General features: G+C 43.9%; 1 protein-coding gene across 4 annotated transcripts in view; it reads right to left on the bottom strand.

The window, feature by feature from the left end:
• The window catches only part of USP47 (ubiquitin specific peptidase 47), a 1,403,284-nt gene that overhangs the window by 1,107,209 nt on the left and 275,787 nt on the right, over positions 1 to 20,288 (bottom strand). For all 4 annotated transcript variants that reach the window (XM_078680933.1, XM_078680934.1, XM_078680932.1 and 1 more), the window contains one exon: positions 17,880 to 18,029. In XM_078680933.1, the coding sequence (XP_078537059.1) occupies positions 17,880 to 18,029 (150 nt within the window). The remainder of the gene's footprint in view (positions 1 to 17,879; positions 18,030 to 20,288) is intronic.

The following is a 20,288-nucleotide window of genomic DNA, read 5'->3' on the forward strand; positions in this document are numbered from 1 at the left end:
ACCTTAGGTAATGCTTCAATTGGTAGACATGATTTCGCAGAAGAATCTTCATCTTTGACCAGTTTAACCAGTAACCAGTTTTTTTGTGTGGTTATTCAAAACCATTACAATAAAACAAAGTAAAAAAAAAAAAAGAACGCTCCATTTTTAAAAAAAGTCAAACAATTTTAAATTAATAAACATTATGATTAAAATCTACAAGTCTAAAATTCAATGATCATTAAGTCCAATAAAGCTTTTTTGAACTGGGCCCACAGTTGTTCATGTTAAGTTAAGCAATTACTTCAAGATGATATGTGACCTCCGCAGCGGAGCTTGCCTGATTGTTTAGCTGGGAGAGTCCATCAGATTCATTCGAGTCTGCTGTACAAATTTACCAAACATAGCCATATGCTTTACTGTGTCCAGTGTGTACAGTTGATGGACAGCCTCCTTTGCAGTTCTAGTCCCCCGTTGTAGCAAGATGGGCCTAAGGTATAGTGTGCGCACTAAGTGCAAGGCCGGGCAGCAAAAAAGGATGTGGGCCAAGGAATCACTTTGTATTTGCAGAGCCGACACTCCATGATCCCCATTTTTGTTGGCCCGGAGGGGTCTAATTCTTCAAGGGGGAGAGGATGTAATCTGAACGCGATGATCCTGTGTAGGGCTTGTCTCCCCACCGCCTGAGTAAGATGTAGTTTGGAATTGTACTCTGTAGGTGGGAGGCTTTGGGATTCATGGAAGCCTCTTGATTCCAATGATTCCATGTCTAAGGTACGGGAGCAAAGGCAAACTTGTTTTTTTATTGTGCTTTTGATGGCTGTATACATGATGGTCACGGGGTTCCAGTTCTCTATTGCAAGTTTCAGAACGTCTTTAGCAACAGCAAGGCTGGCTGACCAGGGGTTACCGGGTTCCAGAAAAATACTTTTTATGATAGACTTCATTGTATTCTCTGGTGCCGCCATAGTAAGATAGAAGTAATTACTCAGAGAGGCCATCTCTTCCAGCTTTTGTCGATTCAAGTTGAATTCTAACCGCACTAGGTTATTCCTGGTGCATACAGGGAGGTTGAATAAAGTTTTATAGGCTGAGCAATGGATTTTTTCTAGGTGTCTCGCTAGTTTCCCCGGAAATGCCTGTTGTGCGTAATTAAGTGATGGTATTAACTTCGCCCTCAGTACTCTTTGGATAGTCATGGTTGTTGGGCTATGTAGAGTGGCATATAGCTTGCAGAGGGCGTAAGTGATGCTTTTCCCTTTCATCCGCATTTTGTGGAGATGAACTCCTGGGCGACCTGTTTCCAAAAACCAAACCTCCAAATAGTTGTAGTGTTGTGTGCAATCCAAAATCAGGTGGCCTAGCCTCCATTTTGCCAGCTTTTTCTTAGGGTATTGGCCAAAGATTATAATTTTCGATTTGGATGGGTTGGCAACCAGCTTGTTTTTTTGCATTGTAGATTCCCAGGGCCATAGATGCTTTTTGTAAGCCTATTTTAGTATGGTCTAGGAGTACCAGGTCGTCGGCGTATTGCATTAATTGGATCTTAGTATGCCCAATCCTAGGTGTTGCTAATGTGGCTCCAATCAAGGCTTGACCCATGTCTGCGGTGTACGAGTTAAAAAGCATCGGAGCTAAAACGCACCCTTGCTTTAGGCCGCGATCCGTGTATTTTCTCTGAAGCAGATGCGCTCGAAAGTTTGATTCTTACCCAGGTACTAGAATACAATGAGCAGATAGCTTGTAGTAAAGAAGGATCGATGTTCCAGCATACCAACTTCTGCCAAAGGATGGAGCGGTCTACGCAGTCAAAAGCTGCCGAATAGTCAGTGAAACAACCAAAAAGCGGCAGGCTTTGTAGTGACATGGCTTGTTGTGCTAGATATGAGAGCGCTATTATATTATCCACTGTTGATGCCCCCGGTCTAAACCCTGTTTGGAAAAAGGGCAGAAGGCCTTCAGTACTGGCCCAGTTTGATAGCTCCGCCAGGAGGGTACTTGTGTAGGCCTTGCCCTCAATGTTGAGCAGGGCAATCATGCGATAGTTTTGTGGGTTGGATTTTGGCCCTTTCTTATGTATAGGGTGCACTAATGACCCTCTCCAGGAATCCGGAACGTCCCACAAGAACCGGCTTTCAGCATATAACTTGGTCAAATTGTCCATCCAGAAGTCTGTGTCAGCCCTGAAGAGGAATCCAGGCAGGACGTTGAGTCCTGGTGCCCCACTATGTCTGATCTTTTTCAAGGTTATACGAAATAGAGTTTTTCCTGGCAGTGCTCGGTCGTCCAAGGTTTTTGATGTGTGAGCAATGATGTCTAGTTCTCCACTCACGTTAAGGCCTTTATTGGGCAAAGTTATGCTTCCATCTTCTTTGTACAATGTACAAAATTGAGTGCTGATGCCCAGGACCAAAAAGCATTGTCTGGAGTGTGCCAGTTATGTCTCCCATGCGGGAAAAGAACAATTATATTTTGTGTTTGAAGGCACTGTTACGTAGAACACCGGCTTTTGAATGTTGCCAGGTTGATGCGTGAAGTGTTGATGGACAAGTTACTTACCTTAGGTAACGCTTTAACTGGTAGACATATGATTTCGCAGAAGAATCTTCATCTTTGAAGTTCCCAGGTGTCAGACTGGATCCAGAAGATTTTTCTTCAAGCAATACCCGTGTGCACCAGTAGGTGGCGTCGGTCCGCTCAGAGTGCCGTCATCAGCATCGTCTCCACTGTTGTGACATCCGCATCATTTACATAGGTACCACCTTGGCATGCTGAAGTCAGTTACCTCTCACGCCTTTCCACGCCAGAAACGCAGTGCCATGAAGTGCACTGAAGTTGTTGAACAACTAGTGCCCTGAAAGGGAGTCATGAGTTTTTACGGGGTTATGCCCAAGTAAAAACCACCCGACCTGGGCCGTCAATACAGTATGTTTAACTAATTAATCAGGGTAGTTTAGAATATATACACATAAGGATTAACAAAACAGGCAGGAAAACAAAACAGTTCACTACTCAAAAGTCTTTCCAAATGCAAAATGTGGCAATGTTTAATTCACAAAAATAATAGTAGCATTAAATGCAATTCAAAATCAAGGCATTAATAAGTCGGAGTTTGTTGGCTTCAAAACAAAAACTATTTTCAGTGCTCTTGTGAATTAGGGAAGGAAGAGGACGGGGAAAGTGGCAGTGAATTGGTTAGTGAGGGACAGTTAAAGGTGTTTGTGACAGATATAATACACAATATGTACAAAAAAATCCTTTCCGGACTTTCAAAGGTCACTATGTTCCCATTTATACATTGCTCCTATGTATTTTCAATTGTCAATAGTTCTGTCAGATGAGCATGTAGGTGTTCAGATAAGAAAGTCTACGGTTTGACCCCAGTAGGTTGGAGGGTGATTAAAGCCCTCATGTCGGGGTCTTCCTCAGGACAGATGAGCACCTAAAGGCAATTAATGAGTGTTCAGTATATGGGGTGAAGGAGTAGTGAGCATATCAAGCAGGTAACGGTAATAGAACCTACTTGGGTAGGGAGGGACGTGTAGTGTTCAGTCCTTAATGGGCTTTCACAGGGCTCCCGGAAATTCTGAAGATAAAGATCATATATGGTCAGTATATATGTCGGGTTATGCAGATCCCAAGGCATGGGGAAATGGTGAAAGGGAGTCAGCCCTGACCCTAAAAAACAGTCCACAGTGGGGAGAGGACTGGCGGGTCGGCAAGGAATCTGCGGCTAGATCATGTCTCTACCAGATAAGGCGTTATAGAAGATAAGTAACTTGTCCATCTGATAGATACCTAGGCAATAACACCCCTGGAGGAGGGACTGCGGACAAGTTTAGACCAGGAAGTCTTGAAGGACAGAGCAGCCAAAAAATCGATCCCTTCAGACTTGATTGTCAGTAGTGTTTGGTAAACATGTGCAAGGATGCCCACGTTGCTGCCTGACAAAAGTCCAGGACTGGAACACCACATTGCAACACTGTGACAGAAGCATTAGCTCTGTGGAATGAGCCGTTAAGCCTTTACGAGGCTGCTTTTTGGCCAGAGCGTAGCTATTCTGATGCAGAGTACAACCCATTGTTAGAGAGTCTTTTTCTGCGCCGCATGACCTTTCTTTGGTCCAGCGTACCTCATGAACAGTTGTTCGTCCACCAGGAACTCTTTAGTGTGGTCAAGGTAGAACGACAATGCTCTTTTTGGGTCCAGACAGGGGGAGTTGCTCCTTTTCTTTAGACGGATGCGGAGGAGCATAGAAAATGCACAAGCTGATCGATCGTCGCACGTGGAAAGGTGTTACCACTTCGGTAAGAAAGAGGCCCAAGTGCAAAGCACCAACTTATCAGGGAAGATTGTCAGGGAAGGAGGCTTGGACGACAGTTTGCAATTCACTCCTGGAAGAATTTCTTGCCAGTTTTGATGTTAAGTAGCCAAAAGAGGTAGTTGTGCATAGGTTTGAAATGAGCCAGTGGTGGAATGTGAGCAAACTAAAGTGATTCGGAGGCTGAAACTGCCAGGGGAGTAGTGGGCTGGCCAGACATGTGGTTTATGGGAACTGCATCCTCAGCCATAAAAAGGCTGAGAAGCCTGTTGGCCTTGGTGTCTGGGAGGGAATGAATGCTGATGGAAGCCCTTTCCATAGCCACAAAAGTTTCAGAAAGTGGACTGAGGTTGGCGAGGAACTATGGATAGGCCGAAGGACCTGGCTGTAGCTCTGCTATCCTAGAAGCACTCTAGCGCCGAATCTGCCTTCTCACCAAAAGTTGAGCCATCAAAGGGCAGGTCTATGAGCGAGGCCAGGACATCCCCTGAAAAGCCAGTGGTTATCCACCAGGTGCCGCACTTCAGAGCCACAAATTATGAGACCCCCCACGAATGGTGAATTTTGCTGCATCTCTCCCACCAGCAATAGCTTCATAGGCTACTGCTCAGTCCTCCTCTGAGACCATGGTCAGCACTTGCGCAACAAAATCCCACATAGTGTGTTGGTATCAGTCAGCAAGGCAAGTAGTGTTCACAGACCACACTGCTAGACTGCAGAAGAGAAAAATCCTCTTTCCGAAGGTATCCAGCCTCTTGGATTCCCTATCCGGTGGAGAGGCAGGGAACACGTGGGGGTCGATACTGGAAGTGGGGGCATGGACCACAAAGCTTTTCGGGTGAAGGGCTGGGCAAGGAACCTGGGCTCCCCAGGAGTGAAGCAATGGCAGCGGGCAATTGTCCTGTGCACAGGAGCCCCTTGCACAGGGTTTGGACCAAGCCCTAAGTGGTACTGTCATAAGGGCTTCATTAAATGGGAGTTAGGGTTCAGAGGGGGCAACACCCGACAGAAGCACCTTTGTTAAGATGTTTGTCTTGACTGCCACTGATAGCAGATGAAGGTCCAGGACCTCCGCCGTCCTCCGCAACACCACTGCGAAAGAGCCCCCTCCTCTTTAGCCACAGTAGGGGGAGAAATCAGGCCAGTGGATGTGAGGTGTCCAAACGCGAGATTGCAAGAAGATAATCCAAACTAGAATATTACATCAAGAAGAGCATAAACACATTTTAATATCAGGAAAGTGGGCAGGCAGAGCCGCAGACGACACCTAACGACGCGCAGGGGTACTGCTGACGAAAACTTTCCGGATCCAGTCTGACGCCTGGGGTTATTCTAAGGTAAGGAATCTAACTAACGTGTTTCTTTCAGATATATAGATTTGGAGCAAACTCATGATCGCCAAACTGGAAAGGCAGATTGATATAGGGTGCCTGATACATACAGATCCGCATCATGCATCCATCCACACAATCTATTTCTAGCGGGTTTTTTGGTGTACTTCATGGGTCTACTGCACGATGGAAGGTGTTTTCGCCAAAATGCACAAAGAATAATTGCAATAGCCACACAAGGGAAAATCACAGAATGAAAAAAAACAAAATAACTGTATAGAAAAATTTATTTGGATTGAAAATTCTCTTTAAGATAATATACAAGAAGGAATGTGTTTATAACTATAATCGATCGACCTATTATAGGAGGGTTGCTTTCTAAAAGGGACTGGAAAAAAAGGGAACGTAAAAAAAAAAAATGGTTTGAAAATGTTTATTTTTTTTAATAAATGTGAATGGATGGATCGAAAGAGATTGCAAATTAGTGAGATGAGTAATCTTGCGTGAGCTGGTTACAGTTGTAAACAATTGTTGAAGTGAGACCTGCAGATCATTACAGTAAATAAAGGAAAATGCTACTTACCAGTATGCATCTGTTCTTGGCATGTAGGGCTGCTGACATTCATATCTTAGCATAGATCACCGCCTAGTGTTGGGTCCGGATGTTTGCACCTTGTTGTCTTGGAAAGTCTTCGAAGTATCACGAGATAGGTGACTCCTCCCCTGGACTACAGTGCGCATGGGCATCGTCTCCATCTTCAGATTGTTTTTCGCCATTGTGGCAAAGATGGAGTATAAGAAAGTAAGAGATGACCATGTAAATGTATGTAAAAAAGATAACCCTGCAGCTGTGACCGGCACCAGGGAGGAGGGTGGGTGATAGGAATGTCAGCAGCCCTACATGCCAAGAACAGATGCATACTGGTAAGTAGCATTTTCCGTTCGCGGCATGTGGGCTGCTGAATTCATATCTTAGCATAGTGTATAGCAGTTTCTCCTCTAGCGGTGGTTGCCTGTATCAGCTACAGTGGTTTGAAAAAGAGTTTTAAGGACAGCCTGGCCTACAGCAGCTTGTTGCTTAGCGTGCATGTCGACACAGTAGTGTTTAGTGAAAGTGTGTATGGTAGACCATGTAGCTGCCCTACATATGTCTTCTAAGGGAATATTTCCTAGAAAAGCCATGGATGCCCCCATGGATGCCCCCATGTGTTGGCTTTTGGGGGAACTGTTAAAGTGCGCTTTGCCTTTTGATAGCATATTTGAATGCATTTAACTACCCATCTGGCTATTCCTGTCTTGGAAATGGTATTACCCTTATGTTGTGGTGAAAAAGCAACAAATAGTTGCTTTGTTTTTCTGAATGATTTTGTTCTGTCATCGTAACATAGCAGAGCTCTTTTAATGTCTAGTGTGTGTGTGTAGAGCTCTTTCAGCCACGGACTGCGGGTTTTGGAAGAAAACTGGAAATTCTATGGACTGATTGATGTGGAAAGTGGAGATAACTTTTGGCATAAATTTGGGGTTTGTACGAAGCACTACCTTATTGTGGTGTATTTGCATGAAAGGTTCCTGAATGGTTAGCGTCTGTAGCTCACTCACTCGCCTGAGGGAGGTAATGGCAATTAAAAATGCCACCTTCTATGTTAAGAACTGTAGTTCACATGAATGAAGTGGTTCGAAGGGGGGTCCCATGAGTCTGGTAAGCACTAAGTTTAAGTTCCAGACTGGAGAAGGTGGATGCTTTGGAGGGATAATTCTTTTAAGTCCTTCCATAAAAGCTTTGATAGGTGGTATTCTGAATAGGGACACATGTTGTCTGTTTTGAAGATATGCTGCTATAGCAGCAAGGTGTAGCCTTATGGATGAGTATGCTAGGTTACATCTTTGAAGATGTAGCAGGTAACAGATTAGGTTTTGGATGCAGGCATCTAATGGATTGATTTGGTTATTATTACACTAAATTACAAATCTTTTCCATTTAGCTGCGTAGCATGCTCTGGTAGTGGGACGCCTTGCTTCCTTGATAATGTTCATGCAGTCTGGAGGCAAGTTAAGATATCCGAACTCCAAGACCTCAGGAGCCAGATCGCTAGGTTCATCCGATTGGGATCTGGGTGCCTGATTTCTCCATGGTTCTTGTGGCGAAAGGCGCAGTCTTTGGTGAGGAATTACTGAGAGTTCTAGGAGCGTCGTGTACCATGGCTGCCTTGCCCATGTGGGAGCAACCAGGATCATTGTGAGTGACTGTTGCCTTAGTTTGCGTGCCACTAATGGAATCAGTGGGGTTAGAGGAAAAGCGTACGCAAATCTGCCTGATCAGTTCATCCATATCGCATTGCCTTGTGACAACGGGTGTGGGAACCTGGCGGCAAAGGACGGGCATTTTGAGTGTTCGTTTGTGGCAAACAGATCTATTTCTAGATGTCCCCACTTTTGGAAGAATGGTTGGAGAACTTGAGGATGAATCTCCTATTTGTGTATTTATTGACTGTGTTGGCTTAGTAGATCTGCTATCTGATTGTCTATTCCTGGGAGGTGTTCTGCCAGGAGGTAAATGTTTTGCGGAATTGCCCACTTCCATATGCTCTGTGCTAGGTGAGATAGCTGCAGAGACTGTGTCCCTCCTTGTTTTTGGATGTAGTACATGGCTGTAATGTTGTCCGTCCGGATTAACACAGCCTTGTTGCATAAGTATTTCTGAAAGGCTTTCATTGCTAGAAATACTGCTAGTAACTCTAAGTGGTTTATATGTAGTGTCTTTTGCTTGGCTGTCCAGAGACCTTGGACTGTGTACTGAAAGAGATGGGCTCCCCAACCGGTCAGTGAAGTGTCCGCTGTTAATACTACCTGTGGAACTGGCTCTTGGAACAGTCGCCCCTTGGAAAGGTTTTGTGGGTTCCACCACTGCAGAGAGCTGTAAGTGCGACTGTCTACCAACACTAGGTCTTTTAGTTTTCCTTGAGCTTGGATCCACTGCCGTGCTAGGCATTCCTCTAAGGGACGCATTTGAATCAGAGCATGAGGGACGATGAATATGCAGGAGGCCATCATGCCTATGAGCTGCATAAACACTCGGGCTGGCAGGGAGTCTTGTGGCAGAAATTTTTGAGTGAGAGACTGTACGTTGGCTATCCTGACTGACTTTGGATATGCCTTCGCCACTGAGTTATTTATGGTTGCTCCCAGATATTGTTGTATGTGGGGGGTTGCAAATGTGATTTTGGGTAATTTATGGAAAATTCTAACTCGTGGAGTAGCTGGTTGTCTGTGAGATATGGCTGGCACACTGTGCGTAAGAGTTGGCTTTCATGAGCCAATCGACGAGGTAGGGGAACACATGGATGTGTTGCCTTCTGAGGTGTGCTGCTACTACTGCTAATCATTTTGTAAAAACTCTTGGTGCAGTAGTTACCCCGAAGGGGAGAACTTTGAATTGATAGTGGTGACCTTCTATTGTGAACCTGAGGTATCTCCTGTGAGCTGGATGTATAGGGATGTGAAAGTATGCATCTTTGAAGTCTAATGTAGCAAGGAAGTCCCCTTGCTGGAGTAGTGGGAGTACTTGTTGTAGAGTGATCATATGGATATGCTCCGAGAGTATGTATTGGTTCAGAGGTCTGAGGTCTAATATTGGTCTGAGGGACACATCTTTTTTGGGAACGAGGAAGTATAGAGAGTATACTCCTGTCCCTGGATGTTGAAACGGGACTGGCTCTATGGCACCCTTTTCCAACATGGATAGTACCTCTTGTTGTAACAGCGTGATGTGTTCTTTGGACATTGGACGGTGATTGGGCGGTATGTTGGGTGGAGTAGAAGTGAGTTCCAGGCAGTAACCATACTGGATAATTTGTCTCACCCACCTGTCTGTCGTAATGGCATTCCAGACTGGTAGGAATTGTATTATTCTGCCTCCGACTGGTGTTAAGTGGTCTGGAGGGAGTGTGGACGAGTCACTGTTTGGTGGCGGTGGAGGCTCTGGTGTTATTACCACCACGTCCTCTGCCCTTGTTATTGTTCCCTCTATAACCTCCTCTATTGGAGCCGTTATTAAAGGTGCCTTATGCACTACTTTTAAAGGATGAAGAGGTTTGGGATGTGTTGCCTCTGCCTGAGCATCGAAAAGAGGAGCGACGAAAGAAGCTCCTAGATTGTTAATATTGAAGTGCACCCATGGACTTAGCGGTGTCAGTATCTTTTTTCATCTTTTTAAAGAAGGTATCAACTGCAGGGCCAAACAAGAAATCTTGGTTAATGGGTTGATTGACTATTGTAGATTGGACTTCATTTTTAAAACCCGAGATGCGGTGCCATGCATGCCGGCGTAGCAACACACTACTGTTCACAGACTTAGCGGCTGTATCAGCTGCATCAAGGGCGCATTTTATGGATGAGTTAGTGATGAATTTCCCTTCCTGTATCAGGTCATTTGCTTTTGCCTTATAGGGTTCTGGTAGATGTTGTAATAATCCCTCCAGTTCATCGTAGTGTGCTCTGTCATAGCGTGCTAGGAGAGCATGTATATTGGCAATTCTCCAGGTATTTGCTGCCTGAGAGGCCACTCTTTTCCCTGAGGCTTCTAAAATTTTTGACTCCTTGTCAGGAGGGGGGGGCATCACTTGTTTGCGAATTTGCCCTTTTCCTAGCATTAGATACAACTAGGGAGTCTAGTGGTAACTGAGACTTGATATAAGAGGGGTCTGTAGGGGCTGGTTTGTATTTCTTTTCAATTCTTGGATTGAGGACACGCGCCTGGCTGGGAATTTAAAGATGTCTGGTGCGTGCTTCAATACTCCCTTCAGCATAGGGAGTATAGGTACACTCTTCTCTGATGTTGGGAAGGTGTTAAATAGGAAATCCTCCTCTATAGGGTCAGTGTGCATGTTAACGCCATGATACTGAGCTGCTCTGTCTACTAACTGGTTAAAAGCGACAGTGTCGTCAGTAGGAGGCGGCTTTGTGGGGTATGGCGAGGTATTGGGTATGGGTTGTGTATCATATGGGTCATCAGGGTCATTCTGATCGTCCCATGTGTCATCCTGGTTTCCTTGATCATCAGGGTCTATAAAGTCCTGTTGAGGATCTTCACCCATGTCTTCTACGTCATCATAGTGTGGAGGTGTAGGAGAATATGGAACATAAGGCATGTTAGGAGTGAAAGGAGAAGGTGTAAAAGGTCTAGAAGGGGATGTCCCAAAGTCCTTTTTCTTAGGAGGAACAGGAGAAGGTGCTTTAGTGTCCAGTCTTCTCATGTTCTTATTGTAAACTGATATATGTCCTGTATCAGGTTCTATATACAGTCTATTTTGGTCTGGGCTCACTGGATCAAGATGGAAAAGTTCTTCTTCCACTGTCCGTGGCGCCGATGTTTTTGGATCGGTTGCCTGCTTTTTCTTATTTTTCTGTGGAGCTTTTTTCGGCTCGACGGCTCTTTTCGGCTCTAAGGCCTTGTTTGACCCGACGACCTTCTTCGGTTCAACGGTCTTTTTCGGTTCGACTGCCTTTTTCGGCTCGGCGTCCTTTTTCGGCTCGGCGGCCTTTTTCGGCTCCGCTGCCTTTTTCGGCTCGGCGGCCTTTTTCGGCTCGGCGGCCTTTTTCGGCTCGGCGGCCTTCTTCGGGTCGACGACTTTCTTTGGGTCGAGTCCCTTTTTCGGGTCGATTACCTTTTTCGGGTCGACTGTCTCTCTTTGGATTGACGCCCTTCTTTGGGTCGACAGTGATCTTTGGATCGACATTCTTTGGGTCGGCGGTCTTTTTCGGATCGACGACCTTCTTTGGCTGGACGGCCTTTTTCGGATCGACTAGTTTTTTGATGTTGGCGCCCATTCTCGGCTCTGCGGCCGTTTTTGAGTCGACAGCCTTCTTGGGAAGTGTTTTGCTCGGTCCCGGGGTACCGGAAGGCTTTTGTATGGTCTTCGGAGCCGAGCCGGAAGGTGGGGCTTCTGAAGCAGTGTTTCGGTTGCGGCTAAGGCTTTTAGGCGATGCTTTGACCGGAGCCTTGTCTGGAGGTGGAGGAAGGGTAGGGGCTTTGGTACTCACGGTTTGCCCCGGTGGGATCTCTTCATCAGAGTCCGACTGGTCTTCTACTGTGACTAGTTATAGGTCGGAGTCCGCTGCCTCCGGGAGTTCATGTTCGTCGTCGAAAATGTTATCCGGTTCTGGTGCCTGTCGCTGCATCTCTTGTCGAGCAGCCCTTCGGTTCCGGATAGTCTTCTTCGACCGTAACGGAGCACAAGCTGGACAGTTTTCTTCGTTGTGCTCCGGCAATAGGCACCTGTTGCATACTGTATGCTTATCGCTATGTGGAAACTAGGATCGACATTGTGGGCATCTTTTAAACGGGGTCCTTTCCATCGGCAGGAGGCCCACTTGGCGTCGAAAAGGCCCAACGGCCCGCGTCGACTACCAGAGATACATGGAAAGGGTTGTCGAGTCGAGGGATACCAAGCGGAAACAATACAGTCGCAAGTATAAGGTTTTTGGCCTTAGAAATTTGGAAAACTTCGGTCACGAAGTTGGAGGATTGTCGAAGTGCATCCGAACCCAATGGCGGAGAAAACCAATCTGAAGATGGAGAAGATGCCCATGCGCACTGTAGTCCAGGGGAGGAGTCACCTATCTCATGATACTTCGAAGACTCTTCCAGCTTTTTCAAGGAATTAAACGGTAAGACATTAAGACAGTGAAAAAATTTAGACCTATATATAGAGATTATCAACTGTTCTAAGTAATGCATTTTTGAAGTTTCTGTACGTTTTGAAAAATACACCATTAGGAGAACTACCACACTTTCAGAAAAGTGCAACTTGCTCGCTCTACATCTTGTTTGTTGGTCTGGTTACAGAGGCCTTATTTTTTCCCCAGAGCTTCAGTAAAACCAACAAACATAAAAACACAAAAAATATTTAACATGCACAGAAAAGTGCTTTACTTCAGCCCTCTTCAACCACTGGACGGTCTGAAGAACAAGTTACTTACCAGACACTTGGAAAAATTCTAAGATAAGGAATCTGCGGCAGAAGTCTCTATCAGATAAGTTACTTACCTTCAGTAAAACTCTTTCTGGTGGATACGTTTTCCAGCCACAGATTCCTCACCTTGGATTCGCCTCAAGGCACCAGACTGGATGTAGAGAGTTTTGTAGCAGGGCTCTTGCATGTCGCTAGATGGTGTCATGTGACTCCACACTGCCCCGGAACTAATGCAGCAGTGCTGCATACGAACACCACTCCACGTGCGAACATCAGTCTCGTCTTTCTTTTCCATGCCCTCAGACGCAGAATGTGAACAATTATTTATTACAGTGCACTGAATACTAACTTGGGTTATGAGGGTGTCCTAAATTTCCACAATCTGATTTTGTGTAATTAAGATAAAATGTGTGTTTCAATAAAACTATGAGAAATTACACGTACTTGCGCAAAATACAAACCGGTTATTTAGCACTATATTTTAGCGAGAAATACGTCCTCACATTTTGCAGTAAAACAAAAAGAAAATTACGCATAAACTCAAGAGGTGCAACCGGCTGCTGCTTGCATTCTGACTGTATTCCCACATGCTTGATGAAACATTTTACTGCGAATGGAGAGTACTTATTCAATGTAGAGCAATAGCATAATTTAAAGAATATTGTGTAACAAGCACAACGTAAAATTCCTAAAATTATGCCAGTGTAATTTAAATTTCCCCTGGGTCTTCTTTTCAAATATAGACAAGAGATCACTCCACCGAATGGGAAAGTGGGCGGCCACTAAGGGATCTGCAGTTAGACGGAGTATCCACCAAAAGAGTGTAACTTAAGGCAGGTAAGAAATTCTTTTTAATACTTCTAACCGCAAATTTCTCACCTGAGAATGGACACCAAAGCAATACCTTCCCAAGTTGGAGGGTCTGTGGAGTGGCTTCACACCAAAATGTTTTGCTTGTCCAGGCAGCCAAAGTGTTAACCCTGCCGGAGCAGCGGCCAAGGCAGCATGCTATGTGAATAGTCACATTGCAGCCTGGCTGATGTCAAGATCAGGCACTGCTTGTGCCAAAACAGGATAGCGTCCTTGGAAACTGTTCGGACGGGGTCTCAGGTCTTCTGTGGGCTTTCTTGACCTCTGTGCAGCAGATGGCTATCCACCTTGATAGGGTCCTCTTCTGCACCGCTCTCCATTTCTTTGCTCAAGTAAAAGCCAACAAAAATGTGATGGTCTTCTAGATGGTATTGGGTAAGATCAATGTAAAGCACTTAAATCCCTTTTGGGAACCAACAAATGGAGCAACTCCTCTTCTTTCAAGGGAAGCTAAGAAAGTGGTTAAATATATGGCCTACCAACATGGAAAGGAGTTATGACTTTTGGCAAGAAAGCTGCACAAATCTTCAGTACAAATTTGTCCAGAAACAATTTTGAGTATGGCTGATGTACAGACAGTGTCAACAGTTCACTCATGTGACAAGATAACCTAACTGTAATGAGGAAGACCGGGGATGCAGCAGGCAGCAACACATAGGTGTGAAGGGTGTAAACATGAGGAATAATGACAACTGCAAATGAGGCACTTTCTTCCATTGGTGGCCCAGGAGGCGAGTCCAGATTTGTCTCAGGAGAGGTATCAAGTCCACAGGTGTTTTGTATATTAGAGTATTAGGAATCCTCAGTGTAATGAGGGTGAAGCAAGCCTTTCTCTCCACCATCAATCATTCATGTCCTGGGGTGCACGTTTCTTTAGCATAGAAACCGAATCGCAGGCAAAAAGACAATGGATTGTCTATTGATAGCTGAAACTGAAAAGAGGCATAGGGTTAGAGACCGGAAGCATGACAACAGGTTGTGCCTTTGTAATCTAGTAGAGAGATATTGGGCCTCAGTGAAAGGTTTTACCAGAGTTGGTACAGGTCCAGTAATAGGCTTGAAGAAGACAGCTGGTGACGAGGAGGGGCCCATCAGCAGTAACCAGACTAGCATCACTGAGGGGGCTTCACCTATATTGTGTATGTAATCTCGTAAGATGCTAAACCTTCCCTGTGAATTAATGTTCATTATTGACATCTGAAGGGATCTCAGGTTGGCAAATTGAGTACAACCTAATTGAATGATCACATCTCACGCATACACAGAACCAGATCAGGAGGATTGGCATTCTACAAGGCTCCCAGCGAGTAGAAAGACCTCCCACTCCACATCACAGTCTCCTTATCTATTTTTAAATTCTCCAAGAAGCTGATGACTTGGCTTTTCAATTAACCAACCTACCCTAGGCAAGGCTATGCACACACACAGCTGCTCAGCACCAGGAAAGCTCACAGGTGATAGTGCACTTTACAAATACACACAACATAACAACAACATTTTACTAAGCGTCTATGGTCTAATGATTCAAGTTCTGTGTGCTGTCTATCCACAAGCAATGGCGCTACTTGCAAACTTTACTTGACGCTTACAGGCTTCTGGGGATGGATACCCTAATAATATCATGGTTTAGAAGGGCAAGCTCAAGAGAAGTCCTCATGCTATTTGCAATAAAGCAATCCTGAACAGTAGGTGAGATAGTTGTTAACAGATGTGTTACTGTGAGAAATCTGTATAGAATTTTCACCGCATAACTCTTACAAAAGAGGGGTAAGTGCATTATTTGCTTTACATAGATCTTGCCCAAGAAGGGCAGGTGTGCTATTTTACTTAGCAATGCCAGGAAAGATATGTGTTCCATTTGTGCTACAGATACCTTACACTCAGGAAGGGTATATAATGAAGGGAAAAGAGAATGAGACAAAAAAGAGAAAGATCGATTTGGAGGGAGATAGACTGACTGGTATTCTCTCTTTCTCCCACTGAACCATTAACTGGTGATGCCAGTGGAGTGAAGAAAATGTAACTGTGGATTGCGCTCACAACTGAGCCATGAATCTACACACTTAGCTTGAGGAAACAACTGTTTCTGGGGTGTGGGGGTGGGGAGGGGGGGCTATTTCCGTACTATCTATTGCCCTATAAGTAAACAATGAATAGATCTTTAATTCATGCATTCCAAGCATTTGATTTGCAAATCGTCTTTTACAGACCCATTGTTATGTCCCGGTTCTCTACTGCTCCCAACTATGAAATCACTTCCCAGTAAATGAAAAATTAGAGGCAGTAGGAAAACAAGTAGCGTCCGGCATTCAGGGACTTTTGGCAAACAAATTCTTAAAGTTTTTGCGTGTATCATTTCAGAACGAGCACAAGAACACTACTACCTGGGAAGTACTGTAAAACAGCCGTGATAGCTAAGGAATGCATGCAAGAGACAATACATGAACAATAAGTAACATTAACAAGTTAAGACTTCTCTCCCTTTCGCTAGTACATTACAATGTTATTTCTGTAATCTGTTATATCCTCCTGTTACTTATCTGCAGAAACAGTATGCACACAAACACACCAAATGACTAAGCAGCCCAAATTCTACAAACACTATACAGGGGTGGGAGTTTAGACTGTCTTAGTATGGTGCGACTGGGACACAAGGTGAACGTGGACCCTTAACTTTTAGTTTTTTATGATGAAGCCACTATAAACCTGTTAGTCAGCCTAAACTTGTATTTCAACTTAAACAAGTGGATGAATGTTCTCTGTAGATGGTTAAAGGGCTGCATAAATAATAAGACCGTTAGAACAACGTAAATCCTCAGAATAGTCAGCTAAAATGAGTCAGCTGTGTTCTTCCTTCTGCACTCCTTTTGTACGGACTCAAATGGCTTCAAAACAATCAATTGAGTCATAGTTTGTAGATTATTAAAAAACGATTTTAAGTAATGTAATCACATTAGTAGATCTTAGTCAAAGAGTGTCATGGAACCTTACGTCATTAAAAATTAAAGACAATTAATCTTTTCAAATCTTACGCCTTTTACCATCGGGTACTCTTAACGTTGCAATTTTTACTAAGCCTGGGTGGAGTTGGCGGTGTTCGCTACATGGAAGTACGAAAAGTGCAAAAAGAAAAAAACAGTGCAGTGCTATGCGGAGCTCCGCAAGCGGCGGAGTGCGTTAGATAAATGCTGTTCGCAGTGATATTCAGCACAGGGTGTTTTTCCGCACTGAGCAATCATCACGAATGGCATCATGCACAGCTCAAGCGGGCGCATGCTTCCTTTCTGCTGCTAGAGTAGATTTTATACTCGAGCAGCAGCATTCTCAATGCAAACAGACGGTTTCTCAACGCGAGCAGTCATGAGCATACGCGACTACTCGCAATAAGAAATCTAACCACCCGAGTTGAGAAATGTCACTGGGAGTTTGATTTCTCCACGCTCGCCAATTTGACGTTGACAATAGCGAACGTTGAAAAATCTCGCCGGGAGGTGGATTTTCCTCACTCGTGCTCGCCAACTTAACATTGACTAATGCGAGTGAGGTAAAAAAACTCTGCTCCGGTGGAGCAGAGTTTTTGGGAACTTAGCGACCCCTGCGTAACACGGAATGCGAAAAGCTTTGCAAACTCCGCAAGTGGAGCAGAATTCACAGCCCAGGCTTAAATTATAAACAATTATACTGCTGTGGTGTTGGTTGGCTGTCCTGGAAGTACCTCTAAAGAAAATGTATTAAGATGGTCATGCCCACGATTAAGGGCCAGTGGAGGTTAAAAACAGGTTTTTCTCTGCATCAAAATAAGCCCTATGTTCACTTTAACTTTAGTGATGCCTAAAACGATTAACTATTGAGAAGAGCAACCTGTAGCTCACACTTTTTCTACCTAATCTTTTCTCCACTTCTCAAAACAGTACCAGTTGTTTTGTTATCTTGCTTAATCCATTTGTAAAGAAGTGAACACAACTGTTATCTGAGAAGACATTTTTCATATAAGAACAGGAACTGGCCATAATGTAGATCTTAATCCTGAAAAATTAACACGAGAGGCATGATAAAGTAATTAATAATGTAATTTCTGGCTGTTATAGGGAAATTAAGATTTCTCAAATGGTTTATCAAACTATCCTACCCCCTGTGCTTCTTAGTGCATAACCAGGTAGCCCTATATGCATGTAGGTGTCAGTATTATACACACATATATAAAGTACTGTCACTTCAATTAGGAACACCTTCATTAAAATAACTTAAATGTTAGTGTCATCTAGCCAAACTTTGCACAAAAGGGTAACCACAAAATTGAAAATGGCGATAGAGTGTCCGTCCTATGTACATGATCAAATTAAATTAATGAGCCATTCAGCAATATACAAGCATGAATAAGTAAGAAGGCATTCATAAAGTACACACCACAGTAGCAAATGCCTGGCTGGCACCATAAGGTCTTATGACAAGTGGAATATCAAGATATGTGTCGATTCGCCAACTCTCGTAACCGCATTCCAAACACCTCACATAGTCCTTCAGCTTGCCTTGATACAGTTGATTGATGAGATCTGCCTGTAATAACACAAAAACACATTTTAACAGCATTTCAGCAGGTCTGAGATGACCCCTTCTTAGAAACAGAAGTTTTAAACAAACACTGTCTTTTATAGAAATGACATTGATATGTATACCAAGATGGCTGGATGTTCGAATCAGGTATCAATAGTGATGGGTGAGTAAGTGGATAATAAGCACTCCAAGACTACAAGAATTCAATTTGCATTTAAGGCAATTATGCATTCCAGTTGAAATGTTTGAGAAATGCTTTATCACTTACTCATTTCTCTTTGTGTTTTGAGTTATTCAGAACTGCTTATTAGTAGCATGAGGTGCTCATTTTGCTTTTTGCGCTTCCATGAAAAAAAGCTCTTGGAAGAAAACATTGGGTAACAATCTTACTTTATTTATGAGAGTAATTATACACAGATATAGTAAAGTCTTTGACTGCATATCCTAATCAGGCATAGGTTAAAGTAAAACCATTGCTGGCACAGTTAGGAAAATCAGGAAACTGTATGAGCACCTCTTCTCTTCCTCGTCTAATTTCGTACTTTAATGATTAGACATAAATTGGTTAATCTCATGTACACGGTTTTCCTAAGCGGCCCTTTATTTTTAATTAAAAAAAATAATACTCACTATAAATCCCCCTCCTGTCACATCCCTACCTGTTTTTGTGTGAGCCCTTCTTCAAATTACATTTTCAAGTATATGGTTAACAAAAACCGTTACATCACTATTCCCAAATTAATCTAAAAAGGAGTAAAAGTGGCACAATATTTCTTCAGAGAGATATAATACCCAATTATGTTTAATCAATAAGAACAATTAATAAAGTGATTAGCTATCTCGATCATTTCATTTGGCAGCGTGCAATGCTACACAAAATAATCTAAAACACGCTAATTTGCCATATTTTTTAACACTTCAGAAAAGACCATATTTGTACCATGTACTATGGTAAAGCAGACAATCAAAGCGCACCTGCAAATTCCTATTTGTATTTGCAACAAATTAAAATTTGACACAATATTTGTCAACGAGCATCCATCAAGGTGGGGGGCACATATAATATGTGCAGAAGTATCTTCTTAATACCCACAAAGCCTCTAGGTTAGATCAGACTAAATCATTTTCCACTTAGGGTTAAGAACTTTTTTTTAACTTTATTTACCATTTTAACACATCATAGCAATGCGAACATAGTTAGTTATTCACTGTTTTGACATTACAATCGAAGAAGGCGCAATGGAACGTAAAGTATCGATACAGAATCGGTCATGGCTTGTAGTAATAAGCAGAAGAGTAACAGCCAGGTTGATAAACCCATGCAAACCCAGCAATCACAGGAGAGGTCAAACAGAAAGGGGGAACCAAGCACTATAGGACACGGAATCGCACAGGGAATCAGAAGTTAGAGGACCATGAAACTGCCTACCCACCCCAGAAGGGAAGATGCCCCGCTCTAGTAGTGAGTCAGAGGCATGTCGAATGGTTTCCACGTAGGACCTGTATGGACCCCATATGTGCTTGGGACGAGAGGAGCTAGGTAGTGTACTGGAATATACTTCGCTGTTGGTATTCCAATAAGCCAGACTATTCAACCAACTCTGCAAAGTGGGAAGTATAAAGAGATGTAAAATAAGCAAGGATTTCGTCTCAGATTTCCATGGTGCTGTTGAGTAGCAGATTAGTGGAAGAACTTAGCTCGGTGATGTAGGCTTTACTATATGGAGGCCGAAGCATCGGAGCCAGCACCCAGCCCGGACGTTCGCCTTCATCATATCGTCGAGTGGTTTGATATTTACCCAAAAAGAGGATCTCACGGTCAGCTGCGTCTCTGTACTCAGTGAGGAGAGTCAAGCGCTTTCCCGTCGCGTCCGGGCCAGGGGCACGCCGCGTCGCATTGTCAAAGTCTGTGAGGTCATGCTCCAATCACGCATGTGTAGTGCGTAGAGCTTTTAGCACCCCTGCATGTTTGGCAACGCAAACTCCCCTGATGTATGCCTGAAATCCCACCCAGAGAACCGCCCAAGTGTCAACCGAGCCGGTTTTGATGGTAAAATAGTCTTCAATGGCCTCGCGCACTTCAGTGTCGAAAAGGTCCTCATTGAGGGCACGACTAGGGAAGCGCCATTGTCGCTCAAACCAGTCAGGTTGTGGAACCCAAAGAAGGAGCTATAAAGGGAAGTGGTCAGAATATGTTCTCGGGAGTGTCGCTAGAGAATGGTACCAGCAGGAGACGCCAGGGGAGAGAAGCCAATAATCAAT

Source organism: Lissotriton helveticus, chromosome 3_1 (genome assembly GCF_964261635.1).
Source record: "Lissotriton helveticus chromosome 3_1, aLisHel1.1, whole genome shotgun sequence".
In the NCBI taxonomy this organism is placed as follows: domain Eukaryota; kingdom Metazoa; phylum Chordata; class Amphibia; order Caudata; family Salamandridae; genus Lissotriton; species Lissotriton helveticus.